The following is a 16164-nucleotide window of genomic DNA, read 5'->3' on the forward strand; positions in this document are numbered from 1 at the left end:
AATGAGAAAATAAAAATGACTTGTCCCTGCTCCCCGGGCATTGATCCTCCTGCCCTGGTGGACACCAAAGATGGTCAGGAAGAAATGAGACACCCAGAGCCACAGCTCAGCCACCAGACCCCAGGGAGAAACAGAGTGACTGAGAACTGTCTCTTTGACCATGGCACTCACAGCCCTTACCGAGCAACCAGCAGAGGCCTCTCCTCCCAAGAGGCATGAGAGATTCACCCTGCACACCTCCAGAAAGGACAGTTTCCTCTGGGACATCCAGGTGCTGAATGTCCATCCTTGGAAGCTGCAGCCAAGCTTGACACAATTAGAGAAAGGAAGGGTCCCTCTCACCAGGTGACACACAGCTCACCCACAGCAAAATGGGGTGTCCATGTGACAGGGACCTGTTGCAGCTCCAGCCTCTTGCACTGAAGTGGAGAGCCAGATGAGGATGAAAGAGGGGAAAGGGCAAGAAAGTGCACCCTGACCCAGAGCCATTCGGACAGCAGGAGGTTGAGACCCAGGACTGTGCTTGCCCAACCGACAGGGTATGTGTGTGACTGTGTGTGTCTGTGTGTGTCTCTTGTGTGTGTGTTTGTGTTTCTGAACATAGTGTGCATTAAGGTTTGGTGACAGAATCACTGTTGAAAAAGGCAGAGGCCTCTACAATTCCCAGGGACCTGACACACAGAAAAAAGGAAAAAGAGAAGGAGGGGCAAGCAGGCAGGACAGAGAGGGGAGGGGAGAGAGAGGTGTCCTGGGCTCAGACTCCACCTATGAGCCTGAGAAGTGCTCCTGCCCAGTGAAGAGGCTCAGCACAGAAGGAGAAAGGACAGCATAGCTGACAGCTGTGATAGGAAGGATTCTGGATCCCAGGCTCATCTCCACAGAGGAGAACATGCAGGCAGCACAGGTCATGGGGCCCCTCTCATCGCCTCCCTGCACACTGCACATCACCTGGAAGGATCTCCTGCTCATAGGTGAGGAGAGAACTTCCTGGGAGAGGACAGGAGGAGGAAGCAGAATGATTGGATGGATTTTCCTGGAGAGGATGGGGTTCTAAGAAATAAAAGAAGAAAGCACTTTGGGAGGCTGAGGTGGGTGGATCATGAGGTCAGGAGTTCAAGACCAGTCTGGTCAACACAGTGAAGCCCAGTCTCTACCAAAAATACAAAAAATTAGCCAGGTGTGGTTGTGTGCTCCTGTAATCCTAGCTACTCGGGAGGCTGAGGCAGGAGATTTTCATGAACCCGGGAGGCAGAGGTTGCAGTGAGCCAAAATCATGACACTTCACAACAGACTAGGCAACAGTATGAGACTGTCTCAAAAAAAAAAAAAAAAAAGAAAAGAAAAAGAAAAAGAAAAAGGAAAGAAAAGAAGAAACAAAAACAGAAAAGAAGGCTCTGTTGGAGCCTGGATAGGAGAAAATACACCAGAGAGGGACAGGGGTCAAAACAGGAAAATCACATTGAACTGGAATTGGTAAGAAGTAGGAAAATCTCAAGTATTCTGCTTTCCTGGTTAATCAACACTGGACACCACATTTTGAAAAATGATAATAATAATGATTATCAGATGACACTTCAAATGAAAATATAAGCATTGCATGAAACACTGTCCTCAGCCAAAAAACTCAACAATTGGTAAAAGAAAAAAAAACCCCAGGCATGGAGGGACCTGGGAACTTTCACATCTACAGGAGTCTGCAGCCTGTTCCAGGCACTGGGGTGCAACCAATATCATAAAAGTCCCTGTCCTCAGGGAGCTCACGCTGTCATGGGAAGGAAGACAGACATGCAAAGAGATCTAGAATGTGAGGTCAGGTGTTGACAAGAGCTCCGGAGGGAGCAGAGCAGGGAAAGGTCAGAAAGGGAAGACCCAGGGTCTCTAAAGGAGGTGTCAGGAAAGAAGTCTAAGGATGCCCTGATGTGAGCAGGACCTGAGGGTGGTGTGGAGGGAGGCATGAAGATCCCTGGGAAAGAGGATTCCAAACAGAAATATGACAAGGTAAGAAGGGTTGAAGAAATGGGGGTCATGCTGCTGACCTTGACCCAGTAGGACAGTAGTTCACACACACACAAAAGGGGTGTATATGTGTGTCCTACTGTCCTACTGGGGTGTGTGTGTGTGTTTGTATGTGTGTGTGTGTCTTCAAGACTGATGACTGAAGAGATCTTCTCAGGACTCAGGGTCCCATTTTTCACCCCCATACATACGTCGCAATATTGACTGATGTTCTCTCCACCTCTTAGCATCGCTTTTAATCTTCTGGAACCCGCCCACCACTGCGCAAGTCACGATTGAAGCACAGCCAAACAAAGTTTCCGAGGGGAAGGATGTTCTTCTACTTGTCCACAATTTGCCCCAGAATCTTACTGGCTACATCTGGTATAAAGGGCAAAAAATGGACCTCCACCATTACATTACATCATATGTAATAGACGCTGGAACAATTATAGCTGGGCCTGCATACAGTGGACGAGAAATAGTATATTCCAATGCATCCCTACTGATCCAGAATGTCACCCGGAAGGACACAGGATCCTACACCATACAAACCATAAAGCAAGGTGATAACAGTAAAGGAGTAATTGGACATTTCACCTTATACCGTGAGTGATTCCACATGATCCCTGGGTGTTGGGGGGTGGGGGTCACTTCTACTTTACACAAACAGGATTGTCAGGCCTAGACTGTGCCTGTGTCCCTCTCTGCCTTATGTCGCATGTTGGTGTTTTGGCATTTAGTGGAGGACACACACAAAGGAGACAAACTATAACAGATCAGAATTCCTTTCCTACCTCCAGACCCTGCAGACACTTGCTGCACAGGAAGGACAGTCTGAAGGGAGGGTGCTCAGCAAGAGATAAATCTCAGCCAAGCACCTCATGCCTTCTTCATAAACTGGATCCTGAGAAAGACCCTGGAGAACTGAGTAGGGCTTTGCCTAAGAGGCCCCATGAGATACTCTCAGAAAAGCTCATCCCTGGAGCCTCAACCCCAGACCCCTGTCCCTAAATCCTTACTCCAGATAAAGCTGAGGAGGCTGTACCAAGGCTGGGTTGTGGCAGGGCTTACTGGGACGAGGGATTCACCAGCTGTCTGCGGACTGTGTCTCCTGGAGCTGCTCACTGCCAGGGCTCAGCCCTCAGAGCCTCATCTGGGCAATGACAGAGTTTTCTTCACCTGAGACTCAGAGTGGAGAGGTCAGAAAGACAAGCTTTGTAGTCCATCAGCCAACTGCTTTGCGAGTCTAATGTCCCCAAAAGCAGAAACAGAAGAGAGAAAATGTACCTGGCAGCAGCTTGTCCACAGGGATCTCACCTAAAGGTGCTCTCTCATGGAAGTGAATAATAATAAATGCTGTTTGTGTGAACACCTCCACTGCACCAAGCATTAGGTCAGGTGACTGTGAAGAATTTACAATTTATTCACAGAGAGCATGAAAAGCCACAGTCCATTTGCCATTTACCTTATTTGACTGAGAGAAAACTGAGGCACAGGAAGGCACAGTCTCTGAACCAGAGTCACACAAACACAAAAGGCAGATCAGGGTCACATGAGGTCTGTCTGCAGCCACAGGCCCATCCTCTCCTCCACCAGAAGTGAGGGCTTATTGGATTCCAAGGACCCCATAGTCATTTATTATCTCAAATCCTCTCAACTTCAGCATCCAAACCTTAGAGGAGTGAGAGCAAATGGTCAGCTGATTAGTCTGTACTCCAGAACTAAATCACCTGCCTCAACTGTCAGAGTCAGTGCAAAAAATGTCCAGGTCTCCCACTCAGATCTTAACCCCTATCACTGAACCTGAAATCCTGTTTCCCAAAGTGTCCATGTCACTGGCATGACAGGAGAAAAGAGAGGACCTTGTTTTCTTTCCCCACTCACACCCTGCACCAGCACAGGCCCAGTGAGAGACACACACTCAGGAGCTCTCACATAAAAAATGAAGGAATTGAATGAAGAAATGAATGATCCATAACCTCTTTAGACTGGATCTTGGATGCAGAATCCTAGGAGGTCTAGCCACACGTGTCCCTTGTCATTCAGAGGCTGACACCCATGTTTCATCCCCCACTACCTCTTGCCCCTAAAGCCAACCCACCTCATGTAACTCTGAAGCCTTTTGGCCACTGGAAGGTTTTCAGGGCTCCCTGATCCTGGCCTGTGGAACTGGGGACACCTGGTCCCTGGGGTCTCTGAAGTCATTGTAGACCCTACTGTTCACTGCCATGCTGCCTCTACCTCTCTCTGCTTCTCTGTGTCCCTCATCTTCCTCCCACTTCATTCTAACTGGCAAGCCCTGTCCTACACAGCTTCTTCCTCCAACCCTAGCCCTTCCCCAGACACTCCGTCTAACTAGGCTAACTGTTCTGTTCCCTTCCTGCTAACACTGTGGCCTGGCCCACCTCCCAGGAAATAGGAAAGGCACAGAAATCACCTGGAGTTTCCACTCCTGCCAATCTTCATCTCGAGCCAATGTCCCCAGGTCACTAAGAGAATAAGCTTCCACTGTATTCCCATTCAGGGCTCTGTCCTTTTGTGAGGCTGTTCTGTGGACAAGACAATGGGACAGGGATAGGCAGCTCCTCCATCCACTCTTATAATTCCCAGACAAGTTCTTCTGGCCTCCTGCACAAACAAAACCAATTTATCCCGATGGTGATTTGCAGTAAAGAAAGATTTTAATGACTCCAAGTCTGCCACACAGGAGTATGGAGGTTTATTATTACTCAAATCAGCCTCCCTAGTGGATCAGGGGTTAGAGATTTTCAAGGATAGTTTCAGGGGCACAGGACTAAAAAATGGGTACTGCTGACTGTTTCAGGATGAAATCATGCGGGCGGAGGGAAATGGTCTGTTTGTGCTTGAATCTGCCTCTAGGTGGGGACCACGTGACTGGCTGAGCCATTAGTCATGGGTATGGATGAGGTCAGCGGGTTGACAGAATGCAAAGAATGAGAAACATCAAAACACCAATCTCAGGTTCTACAATAGTGATGTTATCTACAGGAGCAATTAGATACAAACTTTGTAAACTCTGGCCAAATGACATTTGAGGAGTAAGGGATTATAGAAACTGTGCCTACATGTTAGCAGAATTCAGTTCCCTCCAATAATCTTAGTCTCATGGTCTTTCACCAGTTTTACAAAGGCAATCGGTGGGCAAAATAAGGGTATTAGTGTTATGGAGGAACTATTATCATTCTTGCTTCAAAGTTAATCCATAAACTACATTCCACCCATGGTTAGCCTGGCCTATGTCCAGGAATGAGTGAGGGCAGCCAGCCTGAGACTAGATGCCAGATGGAGTCAGCCATGCTAGTTTGCTGTCACTGTTGTAATCTTTGCGCTGACTCACCAGGGTGTTAGAGGCTGGGCAGGCCTGCAGTCTTCAGAGTCAATGGGCTGATTTCACCCATTTCACTCATGACTCCATCCTCAACCTACTGTGGAGTTCACATTCTCCAGCCACTTCCTAGAGACTTCTGGTTTCCTGTCAGCCATATAACAGGCTTGAAATTTGTCAGTCGGTTCTAACAGTAAGTAAACAGTGGAACAAACTCAAAAGTCAACAACTCGTTAAAATCCCTCAGAGATGGCCGGCACAGTGGCTAACAACTGTTATCCCAGCACTTTGGGAAGCCGAGGTGGGCGGATCATGAGGTCAGGAGATCGAGACCATCCTGGCAAACACAGTGAAATGCCATCTCTACTAAAAATACAAACAAATTAGCCGGGCGTGGTGGCAGGCACCTGTAGTCCTAGCTACTGAGGAGGCTGAGGCAGGAGAATGGCATGAACCCGGGAGATGGAGCTTGCAGTGAGCCAAGATCTTGCCACTGCATTGCAGCCTGGGCAACAGAGCGAGACTCCATCTCAGAAAAAAAAAGAAAAAGAAAAACCTGCTGTTAGAGAAATGAAGAATGTTTTTGATTCCTACTGGTAGAATGCACACAGCTGAGAAAAGAATCCTTAACTTGAGGATGTGTCAATAGAAACTTCCAAAACTGAAAAAGGAAAGTTCCAAAAGAGTGGGGGGAAAAATGAAACAATATATCCCACTTCATATTTAACATTTTGTATTGACAATAGCAATTTTTAAATTTTGTAGTTGTGGTACAATCTCCAAGGCTGTAACTTACACATAATGGGAATACTGGTGGTTTCGGGGACCTATTGGAGGTGGCCAGGGGGTGCTATCATATGGTTTTACAGCCTGTGCCACATACGATTGTTTCCTCCTGATGATGCCATTTTCATAAGTTGGGGTTCTTCGTGTGGGGGACACATGAGCCACTGGCGTCTCACTTAGAGTCTTCCTGATTCACACAAACTTAAACTCCAGTTGTATTTCCTGAGGTTAAGAGAAAATGAAGAAAGCATTTCACATACCTGTTTTGGGCTCTTCCCCATTTTTCCTAACTCTGCACAGAAATTAGAAACAGGGAGTTCTTTCTATATTTACTAACATAACACATATCACTTCTTTTAATTCGGCATCATTCCTCCCTTTATGTAATTGACACACTGACCAGTTCTGTCCTTTTAACGGGACTCTCTCTACTTAAGGAGTTGCTAATTTCAAATCACCTTTGGCATCTTTCCTTGAGCATAATGTGATCCTGCTGGAATTCACCCCACACCTAAACCTTAATTGGGCATCAAGAGAAATACTACTAATAGCAATCGATCTTAGATGTTTGGACCATCAGTAAAAATTTCCACTTATGACAACATTTTAATGTTTCCTCCAAATCTTTTTTGTTTTGTTAGTAGAGTCAGAACATAACATGAGGTCTAAACTCTTGACAACTTTTTATGGGAAAATTACAGTATTACAAATTGAGCATCCCAAATCCAAAAATCCAAAATCTGAAATGCTCCAGAATCCAAACCTTCTGACCACAGATGTGATGCTAAAAAGAAGTGCTCCCTGGAGCATATTGGATTTTAAATTTTTCAGATTTGGGATGCTAACCCAGTACATCTGCCATAAATATTCCAAAATAAATAAAAAAGTTAGAATCCAAAAACCTTGGTTTTAAGCTTTCTGCATAAGGAACACTTTATCTGTATGAACTACAGGCATGAAACTGTACAGGAGATCTCTAGAGCCTCCTCATCCTGCATAACTGAAACCGCACAGCCATGGAACAATGCCCTATTCCCCCGACCACAGCTCCTGGAAACTACTATTCTACTCTATGATTCACTCTGGAATCCACTGAGATAAGGTACATAGAGTAGTCTAACTCCTAGAATCAGAGAGTAGAATGTCTAATGAGAGAAAGTGTCTGCAAGACTTCTTCCCACATATTGCTCTAATAGTCACCAAACACATAGGGTCCATGAGGGCCAGACTTCCATCATCAGTTCATGTTCGCCCTTTCCACCAGTCAGTTCTGCATTTGCAAACACATGTATTTCTAGAAAGATCCACATGGTCCTCACCTGCCCTCTACAGGGGGAAGGGAACATCATGGATGCAGAACAGGGAATATGGTCTTGGTCCAAAGCTATCAGCTCTTGCCTGTCCCCTTCACTCTTTGTAGGTTATTCCTTGGACTCTGCTCTATCTTTAGAGGTCACTGGCTCAAGACACTTACTAGGAGACAGCTGGGAAAATCGCCCCACCTTGTGACTCCACTGCCTGATGACTGAACTGACCTCCAGGCTTGACTCTGGTCTCCCCTGTGTTATTTCTGCTCAAGTACCCAGTCCCAGGCCAGGCTTCCCAGTACCCAAAGGGTTTAAGGACAATGGGAAGTTTCATCATCCATCTCTAAGATGCCCTTGGAAAGGGAAGCTGCAGAGAAAACATACCTTGGGGGCAAAGTAAGACTGAAACTAAGAAGATTCCAGCACTGCATGCTCCAGGTGAGGACCACAGGGTGGGCTAGGCAGGCAGTTGGAGAGGGAGGGACTCAGAGAGGCAGCCAGGGCTGTGACTGCTGGTCCCATGTTTTTCCATGATCCAATGCTGCTGCTCAATTCACACTTGAGAAAGTCTGTGCTTCTCCCACATACAGAAGGCAGCCTCACAATCTCTGAGCCCTCAGATTGCCATACATCTGTCTTGTAACACACACATCTGCCATGGGCTTTTTAGGACTTGAGTGGGCTGAGAGGTGGGAAAGACCATCTCTGATTGAAAAATGCCTTTGTATGAATCAAAGGTGCCACACAGTGCAATCTTCTCTCTGTTATCTGCACAGTGGATATTCCCAAGCCCTCCATCTCCAGCAGCAACTTAAACCCCAGGGAGGCCGTGGAGACTGTGATCTTATCCTGTGATCCTGACACTCAGGATGTAAGCTACCTGTGGTGGATAAATGGTCAGAGCCTCCCTATCAGTCGCAAGTTGCAGCTGTCCGAAAACAACAGGACCCTCATTCTATTTGGTGTCACAAAGGATACTGCAGGACCCTATGAATGTGAAATGAAGAACACAGTGAGTTCCAGCCGCAGTGACCCAGTCACCCTGAATCTCCTCTGTGAGTATCTTCTGTTCCTCTGTGAGCCAGGCTGCCATCCCAAATACACATGACCAGAGGCCAGGCGTCTCACCCCTTCTCAGGTCCAAGAACAGAGACCTTTAAACCTGGACATCAAAGCTGGCCATGATGACTAAGAGTAGGCTTAGGCTTGATCAACAATGGGAGAGAAGAGGCTGCTTCTGTCATGGGAGAATCAGGGTCCACAGGTTATGATGGGAGAAACAGGTGAATGTCTCAAGCTCCAGATCAGTGAACACAGCAGGGATTTGGCTGGGACTTCAGTGTTGTGAGTTAGCTCACAGGGTCACTGTGGCCCTTCCACAGGCCAGGATTTTCCCTTCCCTCTGACAACATCACCTGTGACTTTATTTTCTGCTCCAGATGGCCTGGATGCCCCCACCATTTCTTCTTCATACACCTATTACCATCCAGGGGAAGTCCCCAAGCTCTCCTGCCTCACAGACTCTCACCCACTGGCAGAGCATTCTTGGCTGATTGATGGGAAGTTCCAGCAATCAGCACAAGTGTTCTTTATCCCCCAAATCACTAAAACATATAGAATGGCCTATGACTGTTTTATCCATAACTCAGTTACTGGTGGAACAAATCTCATAATTAAGAGCATCATAGTTCCTGGTAAGTGGATCCATGGAGCATTGGCCATATGTTTTCCAGTGAAGTCTATCTGGCTATCAAGGAAGAGCCACCTGCCCTCTGCAGAGGGAGAAGGAAATAAAAAACCCAGGACAGGGAATATGTTTCTGCTCCAAAACGACCAGCTTTTGCCTGTCCCCTTCACTCTTTCTAGATCATTCCTTACCCTCTGCTCTATCTTTGGAGGTCACTGGCTCAAGTAAGTCATCATGAAACACCTGCAAAAAACCACCCCACCTTGTACCTCCACTGCCTGAGGACTGAACTGACCTCCAGGTTTGACTCTGGTCTCCCATGTCTTATTTCTGCTGAAACATCCAGTCCCAGGCAAGGCTGTTCAGTATCTTAGGGTTTCAGGACAATGGAAAGTCCCATTATTACTCATCTCTAGAATGTCCTTGGAAATGGAAGCTGCAGAGAAATCACATCTAGCGGGGCAAAGTAGGATGGAATTTGGAAGGGGCCCAGCAGTGGCACATTCCAGGTAAGGAACCCAAGGTGAACCAGCCAGTCAATGGATTAGAGAGGGACTGGGAGGTTTATCAGGGCCTGTGACTCCCACTGACATGTCTGTCCGTGACCAAACACTGCTGCTAAATTCACACTTGAGAAAGTCTGTGCTTCCCTAAGACAGAGCAGGCGGCCTCATAGTCTTTGAGCCCTTAGATCATCATACATCTGTCTTGTGACACACACACCAGCTATTGACTTTCAAGGACTCAGGTGGGCTGAGAGGTGGGAGACGCCAACTCTGATTGAAGGATGTCTGTGGAGGAATCAAAGGTGCCACACAGGACAATCTTCTCTCTGTTATCCACCCAGCAGAGTTGCCCAAGCCCTACATCACCAGCAACAACTTCAACCCCATGGAGAACAAGAATGATGTATCCTTAACCTGTGTACCTAAGACTCAGGGCTACACCTACGTGTGGTGGGTAAATGGTCAGAGCCTCCCGGTCAGTCTCAGGCTAAAGCAACCCAGTAAAAACAGGATCCTCATTCTAGCCAATGTCACAAGATATGACACAGGACCCTATGTATGTGAAATATGGGATCAAGTTGGTAGCATCTGCAGTGACCCAGTCACCCTGGATGTCCTTTTTATCTTTGGTTCCTCTGTGGAACAGGCCACCAGCAAAAATCCAAGCGACCAGAGGCCAAGCATCTCAGTCTCTCTCAGGTCCAATACAGACACTTTTATTTCTGGACACCAGGGCTGGCCATGACTCCCTGCCCTGGGAAAACTTGGCTAGGCACAGCCTTAAGCAAGAATATAAAGGGAGAGGCTGCTCTTGTCATGGGAGACTTGGGGTCTACAGCCTGTGATGGGAGAAAGACGTGAATACCTCAGGCCTCGGCTCAGTGAAGACAGAAGGAATTTGGCTGGGCCTTGAGGGTGTGTCTTGGCTCAGAGGGACACTTTGTCCCTTTGAGAGACCAGGAGCATCCCCTTCCCTCAGACGACATCATCTGTGGCTTTATTCTCTTTACTCCAGATGGCCCAGATTGCCCCAGCATTTTCCCTTCACTCACCAATTACCATTCAGGAGATAACCTCTACCTGTACTGCTTTGCGAACTCTAACCCACCGGCAGAGTATACTTGGACGGTTAATGGGAAGATTCTGCAAACAGGACAAGAGCTCTTTATCCCCCATATTAGTACAAAGCATAACGGGATCTATGGTTGCTCTGCTCGTAACTCAGCCACTGGCAAGGAATGTTCCACATTCAAGATTGTCATAGTCTCTGGTAAGTGGATCCCTGCATCACTGGCAATAGGGTTTTAGGTGGAGTCTATCTGGCTTTCAGAGAAGAGTTAAGAAAACATTTTTATTCCCAGCCTGTGTCCCATGGGCAGAAGCAAATCCTAAATTCTCCTCCTGAACCCTCTCAATTTGTCTCTACAGACTCTCTTCTCCTTGTTTCTCTGTTTTCTCAAGGCTGACCTTGTGTCCAGTCTGAGAAGGGTAGGGAGGGGGCTTTGTCAGTCCTGAGCCCTATGTGGTGGAAGAGGCTTCATAGAGGGACAAGAAGGAGAGTCCTCAAGATCAAGTTGCTTCTCGCTGTCTCCAACACATCCCTTTCTGCCACGTCTTTGTTTTATTTTACTTACTCCATGTGCTACAAAGAACATCTGAGGCTTTGAAACAAGCTCGCATTTTTCCCTCAAATGAGAGGAGGAAGCCCCTTGGATGAGAGAGGAGCAGCTCAGATTGCTGCCTCCTCTGCTGGAGAAAGACCCCTGATGGCCTGTCCTGAATTCAACTAAATTGAGCTGCCGGTTGAAATGAAGCCTAGGCTGCAGGGAAATAAGAAGAGAGGGAGCCTTGGGGCAGACTCTGGAGTTGTATCCTGGCTCTGAAGTCACCGGCCATATGAGGCTGTGGGCACAGCACGTGGGACACAGCACAGAGGACAATGAGTGATGTACACTTGGAGAAATAGGGAGATTCACCTCTGGGCCTCTGCATGGCAGCAAACGGGCAATGCCAAAAAGCGTGTATTTATAGAGTGTAAGACTACCAGGACACTTATATATATCTATTATAAGACTTATCATTAACTATTTCTAAGTGTGCAATTTAGTGTTGTGTAACCATCACACTGTCCATTTCCAGAACTTTTTCCTTTTACCATATTACATCTCTGTACCCTATAAACAGTAACTCTCACTCCTTCTCCCCCTAAGCCTTAGCACCCACCATTCTACTTTCTGTCTCTATGTAACTAGCTATTCTATCTTTTATAAATGGAATTATATAATAATTATCCTTTTGTGTCTGGCTTATTTCAGTTAGCATAATGTCTTCAAGGTTCATCCATTTTGCACGATGTATTGGAATTTTATTCCTTGTTAAGTTTGAATAACATTTTGACGTATAGATATACCTCATTTGCCTACCCACTTATCTTTCAATGGACTTTCCATTGTTTCCATTTTTTGCTATTGTGAGTAATGCTTCTCTGAACATCAATGTGCAAATATTTGTTCAAATTTCTTTTAATTCTATAGGGAGTATGTCCAGAAGTGGAATTGCTGGATCAAATGTAATTTATTGTTTAAATTTTTTGACAAACAGCCACACCACTTTTTACAGTGGCTATAACATTTCCCATTCCCATCAGCAATGTACTAGAGCTCCAATTTTTCCATCTATTTGAAAACATTTGTTGTTTTATGTTGCTGTCATTATTGTTGTTTATCAAAGCCATCCTAAAGTGTGTGAGATGGTGTCACGTTGTGGTTTTGATTTGCATATCTCTAAGTATTCGTGACGCTGAGTAACTTTGCGTGGCCTTATTGGATATTTGTATATCTTCCCTGGAGAAAACTCTATTTTAATCCTTTGCTCTTTTTTTAATTGGGTTTTTGGATGTTTGCTGTTGTTGATTTCTGGTTTTTCATATATCCTATAAATTAATTAGGTATCACACATATAATTTGCAAATATTTTTCTCATTTCATGGGTTGTCTTTTTACTTTCTTGATAATGTTCTTAGATATATAAAAGGCTTTGATTTTTATGAAGTCCAATTTATCCATTTTATTTGTTGCCTATTCTTTTGTTGTTACAACTAAGGAATCATTGTGAAATCCAATATCATAAAGGTTTTCTTCTATCTTTTCTTCTAGGAGTTGTATAGTTTTTGCTCTTACATTTAGATCGTTGATCTATTGTGGGTTAATTTTTGTATATGGTGTTAGGTAAAGGTTCCACTCATTCTTGCCCTTGGATATCTAGCTTTTCCAATATCATTTGGTGAGAATACTGTCCTTTCCCCATTGAACGATCTTGGCACACTCGATGAAAATCATTTAGTCATATATGCAAGTATTTCTTTCTGGGCTCTCTGTTCAATTTCATTAATTTCTATGTCCTCCTTTATGCCAGTACCACACTGTATTGGTTATTGGGGCTTTGTAGTAAATGCTGAAATCAGGAAGAGTGAGTCCTCCTGCTTCATTTTTCCTCTTCAAAATTGTCTATTTAGAGTCATCAGATTCAATATAAATTTTAGGACAGATTTTTCTTTTTCTGCAAAAATGTCACTGAGATTCTGATAGGAAGTGTATTGAATCTGGAGCTCACTTTGGGTAGCATTGTCCTCCTAAGAATATTGAGTCTTCTAATTCATGAAAACAAAATGTCTTTCAATTTATTGATGTCATCATTAAGCAATATTTTATGGATTTCAGATATAATCATTTTACCTCTTTAGTTAAACTTATTCCTAAAATATTTTATTCTTTTTGATATTAATAAGACTTAAAAATTTTTTCTTAATTTCCCTTCAGATTGTTCATGGTTAGTGTATTGAAATACGACTGATGTTTGAATGTTGATTTTGTATTGTGCAACATTACTGAATTCATTTAATTCTAACAGGTCTGTTCCATCTTTAGAATTTTCTACATATAAGTTCAAGTTATCTGCAAACAGAAATAATTTTACTCCTTTCTTCCAATTTGAATGTCTTTTTTAAAATTCTCGCCTAATTTTTCTGACTAGATTTTTCAATACTACATTGAATGGAAGTGTCAAAAGCAGCATCCTTGTCTTGTTCCTGCTCATACAGGGAAAGCTTTCAGTCTTTCTCCATTGAGTATGATGTTAGCATTGGGTTTCTCACATATTGTCTTTATGTTGAGGTGGTGTCCTTCCATTCTTAGTTAGAATGTTGTTACTGTGAAAAAACATTGAATTCCATCAAATGCTTTTATTGATTCAATCCTATTACTGATTATAGTTCTATTCATATTTTTGTGTTTTTCTAGGAATTCGTCTATTTCATCTAGGTTATCCAATTTATTGGCATACAATTATTTTTTTTTAAATTTATTTATTATTATTAAACTTCAAGTTGTAGGGTACATGTGCACAATGTGCAGGTTTGCTACATATGTATACTTGTGCCATGTTGGTGTGCTGCACCCATCAACTCGTCATTTACATCAGGTATAACTCCCAATGCAATCCCTCCCCCCTCCCCCCTCCCCATGATAGGCCCCGGTGTGTGATGTTCCCCTTCCCGAGTCCAAGTGATCTCATTGTTCAGTTCCCACCTACGAGTGAGAACATGCGGTGTTTGGTTTTCTGTTCTTGTGATAGTTTGCTAAGAATGATGGTTTCCAGCTGCATCCATGTCCCTATAAAGGACACAAACTCATCCTTTTTTATGGCTGCATAGTATTCCATGGTGTATATGTGCCACATTTTCTTAATCCAATCTGTCACTGATGGACATTTGGGTTGCATACAATTATTTCCAGTAATTTCATAATCATTTTATTAGAATAGGTAGTAATCACTTCATTTTCTTTTTTCTTTCTTTCTTTCTTTCTTTAAGAGAGAGAGACAGGCTCTCACTTTGTAGGCCAGCCCAGGCTGAAATACAGTGGCGTGATTATGGCTTACTGCAGCCTCAATCTCCTGGGCTCAAGCAATTCTCCTTCTTCAGCCTCCCAAGATACTAGGAATACAGATGCATGCCAATATGCCCAGCTAATTGATTTTTATTTCTTTTTTTGTAGAGCCTGGGTCTCCCCAGGTTACCTATGCTGGTTCAAACACCTGGCCTCAAGAAATCCTCCCATTGTGACCTCCCAAAGTGCTAGGATTAAAATATGACCCATCATATTCAGACTCCATTTTCATTTCTGATTTTAGTAATTTTAATCTTCTCTCTTTTTTCTTAGTCAGTCTATTTAATGGTCGTCAACTTTGTTGATTTTAACTTGAAGAATCAACTTTTGGTTTCATTAATTTCTTGTACTCTTTTTCCATTCTCCATTTTATTTTCATCCACTCCAATCCGTATTGTTTCCTTCATTCACTGTGCTTGGGCTTAGTTTGTTCTTCTCTCAAATCCTGAAGTATGAGAGAACTTGCCTCATACCATTCTTTTAAAGGTTTCATGCAGTCAATGAAACAAGATGCCACACACAGGCGAACCAATGTCAGCTGCTATATTACTACCATCATCATTAGCCTTGAGGTCAAATAGTCCCAGCATCAAATCTCAGATCCACCTATTACTAGCCATACAACACCAGGAAAGGTTTTACACTACTCTAAGCTTCTGTCTTTTCATCGGCAAAATGGAAATAATATCTACTTGACAGAGTTACTATGTGAATTAAATAAAGTACAGTTAAAGCATTTAGCAAAGGGCCTGGCACATAGGACGTGCCCCTCAACAGTACCTGTTTCCACATATATGTAGAAAGAGAGGTACCACATAAAACACTAGGACATGGTTACTGACTACTTGTGGGAGAGAAAGCAAAAAAACTAAGCGCAAAGAATCAAACCTGGTATGTTAGTTTTTACCAACTGAGATGCATCCAGGATGGGATTAGACATATAAGATAATTTATCAGGGAAGACACCTCTGAGGGAATGTGGGGCAGGCATGAAGGTAGTATGGGAGAACTCACAGACCACTATGCAAAGCTGACTCCTGTGAAAAAGAAAGAGAAAGAAGTTTTAGGTATCAATACAGTTTTAAGAGTTTTTGCATGGCTGATGGGGAGTCCTCCAACCAGTTTCCCATTAAAGTTAAACACAGCCTCAGAGAACTAGGCTTGCTTTCACGCCCTTGCTGGGAGCCTGTGGGAAGGAAGCTTTCTGTGCAAAGGACTTGGTGAATTTGAAATGCACTGACCTGGGCCTTCTGTCAATCATGTCCCTGCCATGAAGACCTGGCAGGGTCTCATTCATGGTTACCACCACAGAGACACTGAGAAAAAGATGCAACCATGAAAAGGTGGAAAAGTGGAAAGTTCTAACAACATAGAAAATAGCAATCAGCCTTTCTCCCATCTGAAAACTTTCTGAAATATCGATTGCTGTTGAGAATTGACATAGGACTGATCACCAATTTAGAAACATGGTTAGAGGGGAAAAAATCTGCAAGAATATAACCATCTCCCATTAACTTTCCAACAGAAATAATGTATTACTTGAAGAAACAATTATAGAGTACCACGTGTTACATGCTTGTTCCTGAGG

The 16164-nt window shown here is 44.1% G+C and overlaps 1 protein-coding gene across 2 annotated transcripts; it reads left to right on the forward strand.

The window, feature by feature from the left end:
• Positions 1–806: 806 nt before the first annotated feature.
• Positions 807–15035, forward strand: LOC103247073 (pregnancy-specific beta-1-glycoprotein 7-like). 2 transcript variants are annotated; one of them, XM_073016368.1, is made up of 6 exons: positions 807–971; positions 2244–2603; positions 8214–8492; positions 9972–10259; positions 10646–10900; positions 14685–15035. In XM_073016368.1, the coding sequence occupies exons 1-6, from the start codon at positions 890–892 to the stop codon at positions 14750–14752; spliced, it is 1332 nt and encodes a 443-aa protein (XP_072872469.1). In that variant the 5' UTR covers positions 807–889; the 3' UTR covers positions 14753–15035. The 2 variants fall into 2 exon arrangements, with proteins under 2 accessions (XP_072872469.1, XP_072872470.1); XM_073016369.1 differs by lacking the exons at positions 2244–2603; positions 14685–15035 and having other exon boundaries at positions 10646–11333.
• Positions 15036–16164: the final 1129 nt, after the last annotated feature.

This window comes from Chlorocebus sabaeus, chromosome 6 (genome assembly GCF_047675955.1).
Source record: "Chlorocebus sabaeus isolate Y175 chromosome 6, mChlSab1.0.hap1, whole genome shotgun sequence".
Classification (NCBI taxonomy): Eukaryota; Metazoa; Chordata; class Mammalia; order Primates; family Cercopithecidae; genus Chlorocebus; species Chlorocebus sabaeus.